Genomic DNA, 20,455 nt, shown 5'->3' on the forward strand with positions numbered 1-20,455 from the left:
AGTGATGTTTTCATAGCAGCAACCACACATTCAAGCCTGCAGCCTGTGAGAGCGCTCATGCCAGCGTGGCACTCCTTTGTACAAATGTAATAAAGACCTCCTCTCAGCATCAGAATCTTCTACGCTGGCAAGTCGGAGCGCCGCTGGCTTCCCAGGGCCCAAATCCGTGTAATGCCTGGTCAGACGCACACTAGCAACCGGCGCAAACATTTCCTGCTTGGCTGCAGAGGCTCCAGAGGCAAGGGGAGATCCCTGCTACTACTCCCCCCTTCCTCTATGTCTGACTTGGCACTTTTTAATTAAAGCTTTAAATCTGGAGAGTGGGGGAGACAGACCAGCCTCTGTCCTGGTGCTCGCTCTAACCTCTCGCTTTTCCAATCTCGAAAAGGTGCAATGAACCCTCCTCGTGGATTCTTTCTCTCTGGAGTCCATCTGTGTTCTTTGAGCGAAAGCCTGGATAGAGCGAGACGTAGCAGATGCATGTTTGTGACTGAGAAAGCGAAGGGGGACTGCTTACGTGTAATTGGGGACAATAGCGGGCTGTCACGCTAGTTTGCGGCGCCTAATCATTATTTAATAGACGGGTAACCTCCCCCCCAAACGCAGCAATAGTCCTCGTCTTCCACTCACAGGCCTTCATTGATTCCAGTCTTCTGCCGAATTAGACCCCAAAAGCCGTCCCTTCGGCAGCCACTCTGCCCTCAGCAGAACAAACAGATTAAGGAGCACCTGCAAAAGAGCCGAGCGCCCTTAACTCTGGGACCCTATCGGCTATGGCGCACAGCATGGCTAAGACCGGGCGAGACACAGTGTCCCGGGGAATGGAAGCCCCCGGAGAGATCTAGTCCATTTTAATCCGTGTTCAAGCTGCCTCTGGCTTTTGATCCCTTCAGGAACCACAGAGGAGTTTAAAAGAAGCAGGAGAAGACAATTTCAAGTGGCTCCGTACCATGTGTTGCATTCACTGACACCCTTTGTCTCCGAGCGGGCTATTGTGCGGCAGCTTAGCCAGCCACCCAAAGTAACACTTTATTTGTTTTCCAGCCAGTCACTCCGACGAGGGCTCCGACGTGGACTCCGAGCCGGGGTTGCCGCTGAAGAGGAAGCAGCGGCGTAGTCGCACCACCTTCACGGCAGAGCAGCTGGAGGAGCTGGAGCGGGCCTTCGAGCGCACGCATTATCCTGACATCTACACCAGGGAGGAGCTGGCTCAGAGAGCTAAACTCACCGAGGCGCGAGTTCAGGTTGGCATCTTGACTGTCAGGCGATGAGTGGCTCTCGTCATGGATCACGCGGGTGTTAAACGGTCGCCACACATTCCGTACGGCGCTACTAGACATGTGTTCAAACCCCGCAACCCTCGACCCCGCGCTCACCCCCACTGACTTCAGACATACACTGCACCCACTGTGTGTGAGGACAGCTTGCTATTTTAGTCAGGGGCGATGTAAAGATCCCCAAAATACATCACGCCTGGTTCAGATGGTGTGCTGATACAGGCTTTAACAGCTGGAACAGCCCTCTGGCTTTATATGAACCTACTGACTGGCCGCGTTACACAAAGATGTCTGTGGTTTCACTACACGCTCCGCATGTTAAGATCTCTATCAGTTCAGCTGCCTGTAATGACACAGAAGGGTCTTTACACAGCGCTGAAAAAGTCTACTTTTTTCCCAGGCCAGGTCATCAGATATGTAAACATAATAGTGAGACTGTTTCTTCTACTCTCAGGTGTGGTTCAGCAACAGAAGAGCCCGATGGAGGAAGCAAGCGGGGGCCAATCAGCTGATGGCGTTTAACCACCTCATCCCAGGCGGTTTCCCTCCGTCGGCCATGTCGGGCCTGCAACCTTATCAGCTGCCCGACAGCCCCTACCCTCCATCATCCATAGCTCAGGGTGGGCATGCATGATAACACGCTCCGCGGACACCTTATTAGGTACACCTGCATCGGATTCAATACAAGAGCTGTGGTACAAAAACACACAGTAACTGCTGCACACAAATGAGTGAAAATGTGTCAAAACTATGTTGCCTGTGCTAGTATTTTTCTGACAAATTAAACCCCAGAGTTTGTTATTTCACTTCGTCACACAAAAAACACCCACTATAACTTTGAACCGAATCGCCACGAAACTTGTTACACACCTTGTGGGGACTGACAAGTTTGAGCAAGACTGGATTAAAAAAACGCAGCTAGCTGTCCATAGGTCAATGACCATTAGTCGAAGGACGTTAAAACTTTGAGGATATCTCTACTACATGTATGCTATGTTTTTTTTTTTTCAACACAACCTTTAGTGCCCGCCACAAAAGTGAGTTACGGTTATAATACTAATATAATAATAATAATAGATTTTATTTGTAAAAAGCACTTTACATTGAACAAACAACCTCAAAGTGCCACAGTGTAAAAAAAAAAAAATAGTAATAATAATAATAATAAAAGATAATAAAAACAAATAAAATATAAAACCAGTAACAGCCCAACAGCTAGAACCAGCATGCATATCTATAACAATCTATAAAAAGGCTTATTTTAAAGATGGGTTTTTAAGCCTTTTTTAAAAGCATCCACAGTCTGAGTTGCCCTCAGGTGGTCAGGGAGAGCGTTCCACAGACTGGGAGCAGCGGAGCAGAATGCCCGGTCTCCCATAGTTCGTAGCTTTGTCCTTGGAGGTTTGGAGCGGAGGTGTCGTGTGGAGGATTTGGGGGTTATCCTAGTCTGATGTCATAAGTCTGACTTTTCTACTGAAAATCGCCACCTTGGCATAAACATTTAGGGTAATCACTTGAGCAGTTTTCCTACCAATTTACCAACAAAAAGCAGTTATTAGTTAAACCCAACGCTAATTCATGATTCATTTTGATTGACAGACTTATATCATTATTGGAGTTTGCAGTAGACTGCTATTTGTCCCCCTCATTAAAAGGTATTTAAAATATTAGTGCTGTCAGACGATTATATTTTTTAACCTCATTAATCACACAATTGTATTAATTAATTGAGTGCATAATTTATATCAACTTTGAAAAAGACCCTAATATTTGGACACAAATGCAATTTAATTATCAGAATGTCGTGCAGAAACATTTTTTTTTTATGTTTCACTTGAATGTACTTGCTCAAAACTTGCTAACGGTTTTATTGAAAGATTTTAAAATTTAATTTGACAGAGGGCACAAAATTCGAAGTCTCCTCACTCATCTTTGTATCGAGGTCTGCGTTGACCTGATCACTGTGGAAATCTGCTCCAACGATCAGGTAATCATCAACGACTAAAGAAAAGGAGCATGTGTGGTCAAAAAAAAAATTGCGATTAATCTATGTTTATATATGACTAATGTGATAGTATTTTGTGATTAATTGCATGAGTTAAAGCGTTATCTTTGCAAAGAAACCTTACAGCGCTTCTCAGGGCGTTCAATTGTTCGCAACTGGACTGCTTGGTTTGTCTTGGAAAATGTTTCGCCGCTCATCCAAGTAGGTTTCATCAGTTCGTGCTCAGAGACTTAGATTGGTCAGATTTAGTCCAAACGGTTGGTGCCAAAATCCCAAATATTTATTCTCCAAAAACCAGAGTATACTCCAGACCAGAATGCCATTTGTGCCATTTGTTTACAACTGAAAGGAATGCTTACGCTGGAGATTCAGACTATTTTGGACCGGTAGTAGTCGATCCACAGCGATGGTTCTGCCACACAATACCTCAATGCTAACGAGGGGAATATACACTTCAACGAATATCGTTGGCTTTGACAGTTAGGATTGCTCGATTGCATTAAAACAGTTGTTTTTCTCACTACCACAGGGCGAAACCATCATTGCCCAGGCACACCCTCCTGGTGTTGGAGTATAAATATTTGGGGTTTTGGCACCAACCGTTGGACTAGATCTGACCAATCTAAGTCTAAGACTTGTACTGACCAATCTAAGTCTTAGACTAGATCTGACCAATCTAAGTGTAAGACTAGGTCTAAGTCTATGAGCACAAACTGATGAAACCTACTCAGATGAGCGGCGAAAAGTCTTCCAAGACAAACCAAGCAGTCCAGTCGCGAACGATTGAACGCCCTGAGATGACAAGGACCTGGATGAATGAGAACCTTCATAGGTATCTTACAGCTCTTGTGTCGGATCTCATTAGATTGTGGAGGTGTACCTAATGTTATATAACATGCGTCTTTACACATAATTTTAATAAGCATGCTTGTAAACAGTTTTCGGTTCTATTGTGAACAGCCGCTGAGCAGCCAAGTACGGTGCACCGGCCGCAGCCTCTACCGCCCACGTCCGTGCACCAGAGCGGCCTCAGTTCATCGTCCGGCTCTCAGGACGGAGGTTCGGCCTACTGCTTGTCCTCCGGGCGTCACGGCTTCTCAGGATACTCGGACGGCTTTGCGGCGCCGACGGGACACTCCAACAGCGTCAACCCCGCCGCCATCGGCAACAGCCTCTCACCTCAGGTCAGTCGGCGTGGCCGTTTGTTATTGCCTTGACATTGATGAGATCCTTGTTAGGCAGCTTTTCATTTGTGTCCGGGTTGATGAATTTGCAATGCGGCAAATGTCAATCCTGGAGGAAGGCTTCAGATGTGCGGCTGCGATGCGATGACACAAATCAAAACTGAAAAGACAATTATGGTCGATTACACAGTCATCAGGCTCCGTCAGTGGCTCCCCACCGGGTCGGGAGATGGACTAACAGGCGGAAAACGAGCTTTTAGCCGCCACAAAGGGTTGGCCGGGCCCAGATGCAATGCATGCTGGGTACTAATTCCCATGAGAGAGTGCATCTCGGCGTCCTGTCAGGCGCAGATAAACACAAGCAGTGCCTCGGGCTGGTTTGTCACCAACCTGAATGCCTGAGGATGTATGTATTTCAAGTTAAAAGACTATCTTTATTATGGCCTGCACTGGGAGGAAATGATAGGTGGCTCACACGCTAATTGACGTCTTTGAAATGAAAAGTGAAAGGGAAATGAGGTGCTCAATGCATTTGTCATAGACAGGAAAGATGCTTTCTGTCACAGATTGTTGTTTTTTACTGGAAGGGGAAACCTTCCGATTGGTACGCGCTCAGGGTCACGGAGCGACCGGTCTTCCAATAAAAGAAGGCCAAAGGTCATGTGGCCTAGTGGCTGGTTTCAGCATTAACCTTTAGCGGGCAGCTCCACACCACAAGGTCTTACCGGCCTTCCAGGAATGTCAGTCTGGAATTGCAATCACACAACTCCTTAATTGATTCCAATGAAGTGATCTATCCCCTTGTAACGCAGTGTGTAATATATGCAAATGATTCACTTTGTTGGCTAATTCCTTTTAATTTGTGTATTCATTGCAGCTGCTGGAATGCATATTGAGACGCAGCTCGCGCCCTTTCCAGATTAGGAAATGATTAATTTGCTGATTTTGGTTTCATCAGGAGGACGTAGTGATTACGTTTGATGACTTTGAGAAGACATTGAAAACTTTACAACCTGTACGGCTTTCTGTTAAATCTCCCTTATTTGCTTATCGGAACTCCAGTTCTGCGAGTGAGCCACGCTTCTCTCCTGAGAAGTTCACTTAGCTCCAGATATGGTCACATCTGGAGCTTTTAGCCAATATGAATAGGGTGGGTTTTAGATGAAGGAGATTCTTGTGGGTGAAGTTAGGACTGCTGGCCTTCCACTGGAGGTGCAAGGGTTCCTGGCATCCCTCTGCTGATCTGGTGCATACCAAAGCAATCCGTTCTCACCAAGGGAAGCGAACGTTTGGGATTTGCACCCCCCTGAGACCTAATCCCCGGAACAACCTCAAAACAGACACGGCATTGCGAACCGCTGCCGGAGAAATGTCCACGTATTTCCAAACCTAAAGAAAAGAAAGCGGAACACTCCGAATGCTTATAGATACATTATTAATATTATTACATATTTTTCCTGATTGGTGCGATTTATTTTAGATTTAGTAACTTATTGTTTTATCGTATCAGGGACAAGCGGTGGAAAAAATGGATGGATGGACTAATAATAATCATGTTGTCATTCTATGATACTTATTTAAAAACTTTAAAAAAAAATTGTATTTGATTACATTAAATGCCTTTTATTTTTAATTAAGTCATTATAATTATATACCTATTATATTTATCACATTTTCAAGTAATTGTACAATTTTATTTGTACAATGTGTTATTATATATATATATATATATATATATATATATATATATATATATATATATGTGAGTATATATATATCTATATATATATATAATATATATATATATACATATATATATATATATATATATATATATATATATATATATATATATATATATATATATATATATATATATATATATATATATATATATATATATATATATATATTCACATTTAATTTTTTTTAAATTTTTTATTTAAGTAACTTATTTTTTTATCACATCAGGGACGAGCAGTGGAAATGGATGTATAGACAAATAATAATCATGTTGTCATTCTATGATACTTATTTTACTTTATGCTTTTTTATTACAAATTTAATTTTATTACATTAAATGTGTTTTATTTTTAATTAGGTCATTATAATTATATACCTATTATATTTATCACATCTTCTTACATTTTTAATGAATTGTAAAATTTTATTTGTACAATGTGTTATTATATATATACATGCAGTATATATATATATATATATATATATATATATATATATATATATATATATATATATATATATATATATATATATACTCACTCACTTAAATTTTTGATTTAGTAGCTTATTTTTTTATCGTATTAGGGACACACGGTGAAAAATGGATGGATGGACGAATAATAATCATGTTGTCTTTTTATGATATTTATTGAAAAACTTTTTTTTTTTGTATTTTATTACTAAATGCCTTTTATTTTGATTTAGATTATAATGAAAAATTTTTTGATTAGGTCATTATAATGATATACCTATTATATTTATCACATTCTCTTATATTTTTAATTATTATTTCTTTGTCATTTTTTATTATTTGTACAATTGTATTTGTACTGTTATTATATATACACATACAGTATATATATATATATATATAAAAAAAAAAAATATATATATATATATATATATATATATATATATTAGAGATGTCCGATAATATCGGCCTGTCGATATTATCGGCCGATATATGCGTTAAAATGTAATATCGGAAATTATCGGTATCGTTTTTTTTATTATCGGTATCAGTTTTTTTATTTTTTTATTTTTTTTATTTTTTATTAAATCAACATAAAAAACACAAGATACACTTACAATTAGTGCACCAACCCAAAAAACCTCCCTCCCCCATTTACACTCATTCACACAAAAGGGTTGTTTCTTTCTGTTATTAATATTCTGGTTCCTACATTATATATCAATATATATCAATACAGTCTGCAAGGGATACAGTCCGTAAGCACACATGATTGTGCGTGCTGCTGGTCCACTAATAGTACTAACCTTTAACAGTTAATTTTACTAATTTTCATTCATTACTAGTTTCTATGTAACTGTTTTTATATTGTTGTACTTTCTTTTTTATTCAAGAAAATGTTTTAATTTATTTATCTTATTTTACTAATTTTTAAAAAAAGTACCTTATCTTCACCATACCTGGTTGTCCAAATTAGGCATAATAATGTGTTAATTCCACGACTGCATATATCGGTTGATATCGGTATCGGTTGATATCGGTATCGGTAATTAAAGAGTTGGACAATATCGGAATATCGGATATCGGCAAAAAGCCATTATCGGACATCCCTGATATATATATATATATATATATATATATATATATATATATATATATATATATATATATATATATATATATATATATATATATATATATATATATATATACATATATATATATACTTGTTTTATTTTTATTTATTTGTATGTTTATATGTAATATTTCTTGTGGTTAATGGCAGAAACCAATTCTACTTTAAAAATCTGTTAAATCTAAATAACCAAAAAATATTTATTGCACTAAATACGGCATTCATTGTTGATTATCACTGAAAATAATGACAATCCCTATGTTGAAACGTGTGCGGTCTGCTCATTGACAGCCTATCAGTATTATTCATAACGCCAGCTGGCTGCCAGCGTGGGAAGTTTGCTGCATCAAACGGCATTATTTATAATTTTGTCATACTTTATTTCAGCTGCCTTTCCATTCAACTCTCTCACCTCTTGTTTTCATTACACGGACTGTAACTCTTTCCCTGCGAGTCTTGTTCGATGTGATGTGTTGCCCCCCTCCCTTTTCCAAAAAGACAATTTCATGACTTTGTTTCTCACGCAAACCTGTGTGCAGCTGTTCATGATGTCTCACCAGCAGCAACGCTCACACATCACAGCAAAAACTGATAGGAAAACCAACGCGTACACACCCACAAAAGTACTGTTGTATCGGTTCTACACTTTGACGGCACACACACACACACACACACACACACACACACACACACACACACACACACACACACACACACACACACACACACACACACACACACACACACACACACACACACACACCCGACCCCTCGTTCCCACGTACCCTTTTGGCCTTTAGGCCTCGCAAGGACACGGTGATTTTAGGGCATCAAGAGATTGTGAAAGAGGGTGTGTTGCTTTGAACAGACACACCAGTCTGAAGGCAGACATAAACATCAATTTTAAATACTTCAAAGTAACATATTCAGCATACTATTTTTATGATTTTTCTCAGAAGGGATATGTTTACGTCGCGCTTTGTTTGGTTTCGTTTTTGTTAGCACAATTATGCTGAAATTGATTAACAAAAATATTGAATTCAACCAACGAAAAAAAATCAAGCCGAATTTTGAAGTTCAGAACATATGTAGGATTTTTGCTGGTTAGCCCAATTACGCTAAAAGTACTTAACAATTACAGTGGAAAATATTAACAGGTATTATCCATAACATCACAACTTTTCAAAGACAAAGCCACAATCTAAATACCACAAAGTTGCAGAAATGGTTTCTTGTCAAGTGTTTTACTATTTTGGCAAAGGGAATGTATTGTTGTTTTAGTTTACTGTTTGCTAGCTAGCACGATTACGATAAAGGTGTTTAACAATTTTGACAAAGATATAGAATTTGAACAGTGAAAATGTCCCACAAAAGCCACAATCTAAATACTACAATGTTGAAGAAATTGTATCTTGTCAAGTGTTTGACTATTTTGGCAAAGGAAATGCATTTTTATTGTTGTTTTAGTTTACTGTTTGCTAGCTAGCACAATTACGCTAAAAGTGTTTAACAATTTTGACAAAGATATAGAATTTGAACAGTGAAAATGTCACACAAAAGCCACAATCTAAATACTACAAAGTTGCGGAAATTGTATCTTGTCAAGTGTTTTACTATTTTGGCAAAATAAATTTTTAATGTTGTTTTAGTTTACTGTTTGCTAGTTAGCACAATTACGCTAAAAGTGTTTAACAATTTTGTCAAATATATAGAATTTGAACAGTGAAAATGTCACACAAAAGCCACAATCTAAATACCACAAAGTTGCAGAAATTGTATCTTGTCAAGTGTTTTACTATTTTGGCAAAGGAAATGCATTTTTATTGTTGTTTTAGTTTACTGTTTGCTAGCTAGCACGATTACGCTAAAAGTTGCAGAAATTATATCCTTTCAAGTGTTTTCTATATGGCAAAGGAAATGCTTTTTTATTGTTGTTTTAGTTTACTGTTAGTTAGCAAGATTACGCTAAAAGTGTTCAAAAATTTTGACAAAGATATAGAATTTGAACAGTGAAAATGTCACACAAAAGCCACAATCTAAATACCCCAAAGTTGCAGAAATTGTATCTTGTCAAGTGTTTGACTATTTTGGCAAAGGAAATGCATTTTTATTATTGTTTTAGTTTACTGTTTGCGAGTTAGCACAATTACACTAAAAGTGTCGAACAATTTTGACAAAGATATAGAATTTGAACAGTGAAAATGTCACACAAAAGCCACAATCTAAATACTACAAAGTTGCGGAAATTGTATCTTTTCAAGTATTTTACTATTTTGGCAAAATACATTTCTAATGTTGTTTTAGTTTACTGTTTGCTAGCTAGCACGATTACGCTAAAAGTTGCAGAAATTATATCTTTTCAAGTGTTTTACTATTTTGGCAAAGGAAATGCATTTTTATTGTTGTTTTAGTTTACTGTTTGCTAGCTAGCACGATTATACTAAAAGTTGCAGAAATTATATCTTGTCAAGTGTTTTACTATTTTGGCGAAATAAATGCATTTTTATTGTTGTTTTAGTTTACTGTTTGCGAGTCAGCACAATTACGCTAAAAGTGTTCAACAATTTTGACAAAGATATAGAATTTGAACAGTGAAAATGTCACAAAAAAGCCACAATCTAAATACTACAAAGTTGCAGAAATCGTACCTTGTCAAGTGTTTTACTATTTTGGCAAATGAAATGCATTTGTATTGTTGTTTTAGTTTACTGTTTGCTAGCTAGCCCGATTACGCTAAAAGTGTTTAACAATTTTGATAAAGATGTCACATATGTCACACCAAAATCTACAAATCCCAATGTACCTCACAAATCCTCAGTTCGGTATAAGCATCAAAAAGATACATATACATTTTAAATTAGGGCTGTCAAATGTATTGAGTTAAAGCATGTAATTATTCACAAAAATAAATATTGCATTAATCATATATTAACACAGATGAATCATCCAATATATTTGAACTCTACACGCTCCTTTACCTTGAGCACAGGTGAGTGGTTACCTGAAGTTATAAGTTGATCAGGTCAATGCGTACGTTTATCTCTTCAAAATGCGCCCACGTGGAAATCGATAATACTGTAAGCAAGTTTTGAGCAAACAAATTATGAATATTTAGTAAAACCTGTTTTTTAATTTTGTGTATTCATTATTCTGACAATACAATTGCATGTGTGACATATTTATAGTTAATTTAAATGATGCATGCAAGTTATTTACAGTGATTATTCATGATTAATCACTATTTAAAAGTGTGATTAATCAGATGCATGTAGTATGCATGCGCGGAAAATGCGCACATCATAGTCATGTCCAGTGTTGCTTTGTGTGCAAGTTCTTAAATGTAACTTATCTGAACAATATCCAGTGTTGTGGTATTTCAATGAACTGGAATCCAGTGTGCTGTGGGGTCCTGTTGTAGTGAATCACACCTGAGCCATCATAAATTAATCAAATCTTTATTAGACACAAAAGTAAACAATGTGATAATGAACATTTTTCATCAATCAAACTAAGGATCTAGATATTTGGTCAGGGCACTCCTCACTCTTTTACCTTCACCTTCATTGTCCATTCCTTTTTGGTGACTTTATATACTCTGGACCTAGACGTTGAGTCCGCGACATACATGGCGGACAATAACTGATACAGTCTGCTTTGCCAGTCCAAATGCATTTGCTGTTTTCCGTAGTCGTCCCTCGACAGCCATGTAATACAAAGCACACGCTACCTTTTTTATCACATCCACGGGAGCCCGCATTCTCGTTGTCTCTCCTTTGACTAATAGACAAAGTTTTTTGGTAAGTAGAATCACAGCTGACCTGGACATTCGAGAGTTCTCTTGCCTTCCGAGAAGTGTTGTATCCCAAATAGCTGCAATCACTTTCTCTTAAGGCATTCATGTGTGATTTCCACAAGCGTCTGTACATGTAGAGGAAGGAGAAACACGGGCATGTCTGGACGACTCGCCTTCATATTTCCATGGGTTAGCTACCAGTTACGAAACCGCTTTATTATGAAGCTGGCTCTGGTGCGTTCTTTCTGACGTCACTTCCTGTGTGGGCCGCGGTCTTTCTGGCGTCACTTCCTCTCCGAACTCAGTTTGTAAACGATGGATGAGCCCATACAAAGCTAAGTGCCGGAGATTCAAGAAATACACGGCTGACTTACCCGTGTAAAAAAATGTCAGAGGAGGGTTACCTTAAACGATAGTTTAGTGTGGCTGAAACGGGGCTTAGGCTAAATCATTATTCGTTTAAGGGGTTATCCGGCTTAGTGTAGACATGACCTTAGCCACCTTCCACTGTAGCTTCATTCTCATCAGCAAGTAAACATATTTACCAGTATTAATAAACAGGTGACTTGCCAGTAATATCCACCAACAAAAACATTACAACTAGAGATGTCCGATAATATCGGCCGATAAATGCTTTAATATGTTGTATCGGAAATTATCGGTATCGTTTTTTTATTATCGGTATCGGTTTTTTATTATTTTTTTTTTTTAATTAAATCAACATGAAAAACACAAGATACACTTACAATTAGTGCACCAACCCAAAAAACCTCCCTCCCCCATTTACACTCATTCACACAAAAGGGTTGTTTCTTTCTGTTATTAATATTTCTGGTTCCTACATTATATATCGATGTATATCAATACAGTCTGCAAGGGATACAGTCCGTAAGCACACATGATTGTGCGTGCTGCTGGTCCACTAATAGTACTAACCTTTAACAGTTAATTTTACTCATTTTCATTAATTACTAGTTTCTATGTAACTGTCTCTATATTGTCTTTTTTATTCAAGAAAATGTTTTTAATTTATTTATCTTATTTTTTTTAAATTTTTTTAAAAAAAAGGACCTTATCTTCACCATACCTGGTTGTCCAAATTAGGCATAATAATGTGTTAATTCCACGACTGTATATATCGGTAGGGGTTGTTATCGGTATCGGTTGATATCGGTATCGGCAATTAAAGAGTTGGACAATATCGGAATATCGGATATCGGCAAAAAGCCTTTATCGGACATCCCTAATTACAACTCTTTGACTCTGCAAGAGGTTAGCGTTTGACAATGAACAATAATACTTGATGTATTTTTCTTCTAACCACACAATTTCCCTCCCCCACAGGTGATGGGTCTTTTGAACCCAGGAGGAGTGCCTCATCAGCCCCAGAGTGACTTCGCTCTCTCCCCTTTAACCGGAGGCTTGGAGCCTAACGGTGGCATGGCCACCAGCTGTCACGGTTCCCAGCGACTGGAGGCTTTACCGGGTCTGACCAGCATGCCCACCCTGCCCAGCACACAGTCTTACTGCCCGCCCTCCTACACCTCGCCGGCCTACGCTGTAGACCACCATCCGTCGTACCAGTATGGACAATACACCCAGAGCAAGGTAGGCATTCACAGATATATTCAATAATAAAACTACATGTCAGCCATGTGTTATAAGGGTGACACAGGCTATTATTATCAGTATTATGATTACATTTTGCTTTAACTTATTATTTATTTTTTGCGGTAGGTAATTATGGGAACAGTTTGACTATACAGTATGTTATCTAGCCCAGTGATTCTCAAAGTGGAACACCAAAGAATCATTTAACTCAGGCTTTATTTTCCTATGTACCATATTTTTCGGACCATAAGGCGCACTGCCAGTGTGCAGGTCTATTCAGGTCTTTTTTCATACAAAAGGCGCACCGGATTATAAGGCGCATTGAAGAAGTCATATTATGATTTTATTCTAAACGTAAAAGACTTCCTTGTGGTCTACATAACATGTAATGGTGGTTCTTTCGTCAAAATGTTGCATAGATGATGTTTTACAGATCATCTTCAAGTCGCTTTCTGACAGTCGCTTCAGGATGCGCCGTTTTGAGGGCGGTCTTATTTACGTGCCTCCACTTCGACAGCGTCTTCTCCCCGTCACAATTGTTGTAGCGGTGTAGCGTGCAAGGACGGGAGTGGAAGAAGTGTCAAAAGATGGAGCTGACTGTTTTAATGACATTCAGACTTTACTTCAATCAATAACGGAGCAGCATCTCCTCATCCGTGGCTCACTAGTGCAACAACAACACAGGAAATGTGTCCCGTGAAAAAACGTCCGATAGGAACACACTAATAACTAAAGTTCCTTGGGTGAATAATGTAAACTCACGATACCGGTATGTTTTAGTGCTTCCATAGCGAGTCTACTGACAGATATAAATACAAACTTTACACTACTTTATATTAGAAATGCCAACAGCAGAAGATGAATGCCACATAAGAAAATAGAGAAAAATAAGAAGTTTATCTACTATGGCGTCGGCACAGACTACAATTGCGGACGCGCGCACATTTTCAGAACTTATGCAGATCCCAAATACAGATCAACAGGTACCAGAAGGTGGGAAAAGTTGGTTTTCAATAATATTGCGAAACAAAACACCAGATAATGTCTGCTAATAGGTGCCATTTTGCGGCCCTTATACACACACCATTAATACTTGTATGTTTAATGCGCTGACAATCCATCAAGCGGTGCAGCTTCATAGCTTACCGAAGTCGTACTAAAAACATTTTGACAGATTTTTGAGTGCCGTGTGTAATGTTCTATATTCTCAAATTAACATTTAAAGTTTTTGTGTTGTTTAACGCCATCACATTGCAGTCTACACATATCTCTTATGTATGACTGTCATCTACTGGTCACACTTATCATTACACAATGTACCAAATAAAATAGATTGAAGGTCAGTAAGTACAACCAGAATTATTTCGTACATTAGGTGCACCGGGTTATAAGGCCTGTCGAGTTTTGAGAAAATGAAAGGATTGTAAATGCGCCTTATAGTCCAAAAAATACGGTATATATATATATATATATATATATATATATATATATATATATATATATATATATATATATATATATATATATTTTTTTTTTACACAATTTTTAATCAGTCCAACAAAATAATACACAATAAGAATACAATTCCAATTCCAAACCAGCAACATTCAGAATAGCAATCAACAGAGTAATTGAGAGAACGTGACACAAAACAATCCAAAGTAGTCAAACAAAAATGAATAATATCAACAACAGTATCAATATTCATAAGACTTACAACATAACAGTGATTAAAAATCCTTCATTTACATTGTCATCACAGCCATTTATAAAAAATAGTAATGATTAAAAAAAAAAAAGAACAGTAGTGTCACAGTGGCATCACATCTCATAAGATTGACAACACATTGTGTCCAATATTTACCACAAGAATACAAATAAGTCATATTTAAGGTTAATTTTTTATAGTTAAAACTAGTTTAAATAATGGATCACATATTCCAATATACTGTATGACTCATTATTGTCTAAACTAAATGCAGTTTTTTCCACAGCGTGTATATACCAGTCAGTATTAATGTGTGTATACCAGTCAGTATTTATGTGTGTATACCAGTCAGTATGTATTATGTGTGTATACCAGTCAGTATGTATTATGTGTGTATACCAGTCAGTATGTATTATATGTATATACCAGTCCATATGAGTTGGACTATCAACATCTATCAATTTTTGTAATATTACCGTTTTCGTTATGATGCAAATTGAAAGAAATGCATTTTCACTTTTTGATGACACGTCACTAAATGGATACAGATGCAAACGTGTATGTTGGTCATACAAGTTTGCATTGTCATTGGGATGTTTATATTTAAGTACCTGATTGCTTCTTTTGTTGTTTTAGACTCTTTTATTCTCAGACAGTCCCACAATAAATGAACCAGATTTTCCCATATTTGATTTCAAACACAGTGTTACTGTTCAAACTGTGCAAAATGTTTAAGTGGCAATTAAAAACAAAAAAAAAATACACTTGTTAAATAAAACCCGTCCTGTTTTAACTATTTTAGATGATATCTGCCTATTACCTGACACCTTCTATGATAGCTACTTCTCTTTGTTTATAATGTTTATAATGTCTATTTTCTATTTTCTGCTGGATCTACTCTCTATTTTATGGTGCTCCTGTCACATATACTGTATATACTGTAATATTGTACATGGTCATTGGTATATATTGTATATAAGTTATAGACATAATATAATATATCTGTATATATAATATAATGTACACATATTATGTATACATTCATATATATGTTAGATGTTTTATCGCTATATTAGTCTATTTATACCTGCATTGTCCTTTCCATCCTTACACTTTCCATCATTGTAACTGAGCTACTGTGTTGAATAATTTCCCTTGTTGATCATTAAAGTTTGTCTAAGTCAAAGTCTAAGTATAAGCTAGTGTGTTTTAATATTGGTCATTACGGTGGTACTTGGAAAGCCATGTTTTTTGTGGGATGGAAGTTTGAGAACCGCTGATCTAGCCTGAATTTAAGACCTTTTAAAAAAAATGTAGGTCAAGGTAATCTGTGAGTCAAATTGCTGTGGTTTGTTAAAGTGTAAAAAGAAGTTAACCACAAAACACTATGATAATGACGTTTGTGGATGCGATAAAACAATAATACATATTTAATATTAGTAATAATAACAACTTTGTAGGAGAGTGGCACATGGACCAAGAGAAAATCTAATTGCATTTTGGTGAGGATCTGGATAAAGGGACTAGCAACATTTTCCTCCCATTTTGTTACCATTCCAGCCTGTACTGCACTGATTGACATCCAGACTTTTGCACGATGAAATATTCCTTCTCTTTTCTTAATCACATTTTTTCATCGCTTGCTCGGGTTGCGCTACTCCGTTTAGGATTTCCACCCAACGTAAACCACGCTAATTACACGGACCCTTCCTGATGAGTCCCACATCATCAAATCAGCTCGCTCTGTGCTGAAATTGCAGCAGGTTCCCTCCGTTTACATTAGGATCAGCCCACGCCGCTGAGGCGTATTGTGGGGACGTACGCTCACTGTCCTCTCTTAACCCCGTGATGATGAGGCTCACCTATCCATGTAATGACCCCCATGTTGCTCTCATTTACAGAGAAGCCACTAAAAGTGTGTTTGACAGGACAGGAGGGGAGCGGGCGGCTCCTGCACCAGCACATGTCCACTGGCTACATCTTGATCGCATTCATTTAGAGAGAGCCACATGGTGTGTGTGTGTGTGTGTGTTCTTGTATTTCTACACTTCTTGAGACATCAACAAAGGAAAGTACCGTCCATTTGAGGACCGGTGAACAAGTAAGGACCGAAATCATGGTCCCAATACGGAAAACCATTGCATCTAATAGAGAGCCAAATACTAGAGTCCGTGAACATTGCTCCAAAGTCACGATTTTTGGTTGATTTAATGTGCAAACAAAAGTAAACATTGCAAAGGCAGCAATATATGCTAAAACAAGACGGCAGCTAAAGAAGGACTTCCCTATTCATCCCCAAAAAAACCCTGCCAGGTGAACAGCTGATTTCACGACTTCCGGTGCTGACGCAAGACAGCCCGCGTCTCATATGTGACCATAGGATGAACAAATACACTACGGTACTAAGACTATAGTGGCCATTAACAGTTAGCTTCTACAGCTGGGTTGCCAAAAGTGCGGCACAGGGGCCATCTGTGGTCCGTGACTCGTATGTCATCGGCCTTAAGCACATTACAAAAAAATAGAGATCTGTGGTGAAATCTATCAAAATTTGGGTGGTCCCAAAAAGGAGGGATTTTTCAAAATGACTGTGTGTCGGTTTGAAAAGTGCTCCCCCTCTGAATCAATCAATGTTTATTTATATAGCCCTAAATCACAAGTGTCTCAAAGGGCTGCACAAGCCACAACGACATCCTTGGTACAAAGCCCATATAAGGGCAAGGAAAACTCACCCCAGTGGGACGTCGATGTGAATGACTATGAGAAACCTTGGAGAGGACTGCATATGTGGGTAACCCCCCCGCCCCCCTGTAGGGGAGACCGAAAGCAATGGATGTTGAGTGGGTCTGACATAATATTGTGAAAGTCCAGTCCATAGTGCATCTAACATAATAGTGAGAGTCCAGTCCATAGTGGGGCCAGCAGGAAACCATCCCGAGCGGAGACGGGTCAGCAGCGCAGAGATGTCCCCAACCGATGCACAGGCGAGCGGTCCACCCCGGGTCCCGACTCTGGACAGCCAGCATTTCATCCATGGCCACCGGACCTGTGTCCCCCCCCCCCCCCTCCTCCACAAGAGAGAGGGGGGCAGAGGAGAAAAGAAAAGAAACGGCAGATCAACTAGTCTAAAAAGGGGGTCTATTTATAGGCTAGAGTATACAAATTAGTTTTAAGATGGGACATAAATGCTTCTACTGAGGTAGCATCTCTAACTGTTACCGGGAGGGCATTCCATAGTATTGGAGCCCGAATAGAAAACGCTCTATAGCCCGCAGACTTTTTTTGGGCTCTGGGAATCACTAATAAGCCGGGACATATGGTACAATACAATCGGCAAGATAGGATGGAGCTAGACTGTGTAGTATTTTATACGTAAGTAGTAAAACCTTAAAGGCCTACTGAAATGAATTTTTTTTATTCAAACGGGGATAGCAGATCCATTCTATGTGTCATACTTGATCATTTTGCGATATTGCCATATTTTTGCTGAAAGGATTTAGTATAGAACAACGTCGATAAAGTTCGCAACTTTTGGTCTCTGATAAAAAAAAACCTTGCCCCTACCGGAAGTAGCGTGACGTTGTCAGTTGTTCACTCCCTCATATTTTCCTATTGTTTTCAACGCAGCTAGAGCTATTCGGAAAGTGACGATTACCCCATTAATTTGAGCGAGGATGAAAGATTCGTGGACGAGGAACGTTAGAGTGACGGACTAGAATGCAGTGAAATACATATTTTTTTTCGCTCTGACCGTAACTTAGGTACAAGCTGGCTCATTGGATTCCACACTCTCTCCTTTTTCCATTGTGGATCACGGATTTGTATTTTAAACCACCTCGGATACTATACCCTCTTGAAAATGAGAGTCGAGAACGCGAAATGGACATTACAGTGCCTTTTATCTCCACGACAATACATCGACGAAGCTCTTTAGCATCTTTAGTATGAGCTAACGTGATAGCATCTGTCTCAAACGCAGATAGAAACAAAATAAATAAATCCCTGAGTGGAAGGATAGACAGAAGATCGACAATTCTATTAAACCATGTACATGTAACTACACGGTTAATAGATCTCAGCCTGGCAAAGCTTAACAATGCTGTTGCTAACGACGCTAAGGCTAACTTAGCAACCGGAGCTCACAGAGCTATGATAAAAACATTAGCGCTCCACCTACGCCAGCCAGCCCTCATCTGCTTTGCTCAGCAACACCCGTGCTCACCTGCGTTCCAGCGATTGACGGCGCGACGAAGGACTTCACCAGATCATCCGTGCGGTGGGTCTGCTAACATCGGCTAGGCGTCTGCTAGCATCGGTTAGGCGTCTGCTAGCATCGGCTAGGCGTCTGCTATCCGAGTAAGTGGTCCTTGTGTTGCTACAGCCACCTACAACGTTCTTCTTTGCAGCCTCCATTGTTCATTAAACAAATTGCACAAGATTCACCAACACAGATGTCCAGAATACTGTGGAATTATGAAATGAAAACAGAGCTTTTTTGTATTGTATTCAATGGAGAAGGCATACCTCTGTTCCTCGGGCTACGTCACGCGCATACGTCATCCTTCGAAGGCTTTTTCAACCGGAAGTGTGGCGGGAAATTTAAAATTGCACTTTATAAGTTAACCCGTATTGGCATGTGTTGCAATGTTAAGATTTCATCATTGATATATAAACTATCAGACTGCGTGGTCGGTAGTAGTGGGTTTCAGTAGGCCTTTAAAGTCACATCTTAAGTGCACAAGAAGCCAGTTCAGGTGAGCCAGGCGGGCCGATATTATCGGCCGATAAATGCTTTAAAATGTAATATCGGAAATTATCGGTATCGTTTTTTAAATTTTTTTTTAATTTTTTAAAATTAAATCAACATAAAAAACACAAGATTCACTCACAAAAGCACCAACCCAAAAAACCTCCCTCCCCCATTTAAACTCATTCACACTCATTCACAGAAAAGGGTTGTTTCTTTCTGTTATTAATATTCTGGTTCCTACATTATATATCAATATATATCAATACAGTCTGCAGGAATACGGTCCGTAAGCACACATGATTGTGCGTGCTGGTGGTCCACTAATAGTACTAACCTTTAACAGTTCATTTTACTTATTTTCATTAATTACTAGTTTCTATGTAACTGTTTTTATATTGTTTTACTTTCTTTTTTATTCAAAAAAATTGTTTTAATTTATTTATCTTACAAACCCCGTTTCCATATTAGTTGGGAAATTGTGTTAGATGTAAATATAAATGGAATACAATGATTTGCTAATCCTTTTCAACCCATATTCAATTGAATGCACTACAAAGACAAGATATTTGATGTTCAAACTCATAAACTTTATTTTTTTTTTGCAAATAATAATTAACTTAGAATTTCATGGCTGCAACATGTGCCAAAGTAGTTGGGAAAGGGCATGTTCACCACTGTGTTACATGGCCTTTCCTTTTAACAACACTCAGTAAACGTTTGGGAACTGAGGAGACACATTTTTTAAGCTTCTCAGGTGGAATTCTTTCCCATTCTTGC

The 20,455-nt window shown here is 38.4% G+C and overlaps 1 protein-coding gene across 2 annotated transcripts in view; it reads left to right on the forward strand.

Moving 5' to 3' along the window:
* The window catches only part of pax3a (paired box 3a), a 61,274-nt gene that overhangs the window by 30,071 nt on the left and 10,748 nt on the right, over positions 1-20,455 (forward strand). Inside the window, exons 5-8 of one of the 2 annotated variants that reach the window (XM_062023552.1) lie at positions 1,045-1,244; positions 1,732-1,897; positions 4,243-4,466; positions 12,954-13,217. In XM_062023552.1, the coding sequence (XP_061879536.1) occupies positions 1,045-1,244; positions 1,732-1,897; positions 4,243-4,466; positions 12,954-13,217 (854 nt within the window). Of the gene's footprint in view, positions 1-1,044; positions 1,245-1,731; positions 1,898-4,242; positions 4,467-12,953; positions 13,218-20,455 lie in introns of those variants that run through there. The other variant, XM_062023553.1, reaches the window with a different exon arrangement.

Source organism: Entelurus aequoreus, linkage group LG16 (genome assembly GCF_033978785.1).
Source record: "Entelurus aequoreus isolate RoL-2023_Sb linkage group LG16, RoL_Eaeq_v1.1, whole genome shotgun sequence".
Lineage (NCBI taxonomy): Eukaryota > Metazoa > Chordata > Actinopteri > Syngnathiformes > Syngnathidae > Entelurus > Entelurus aequoreus.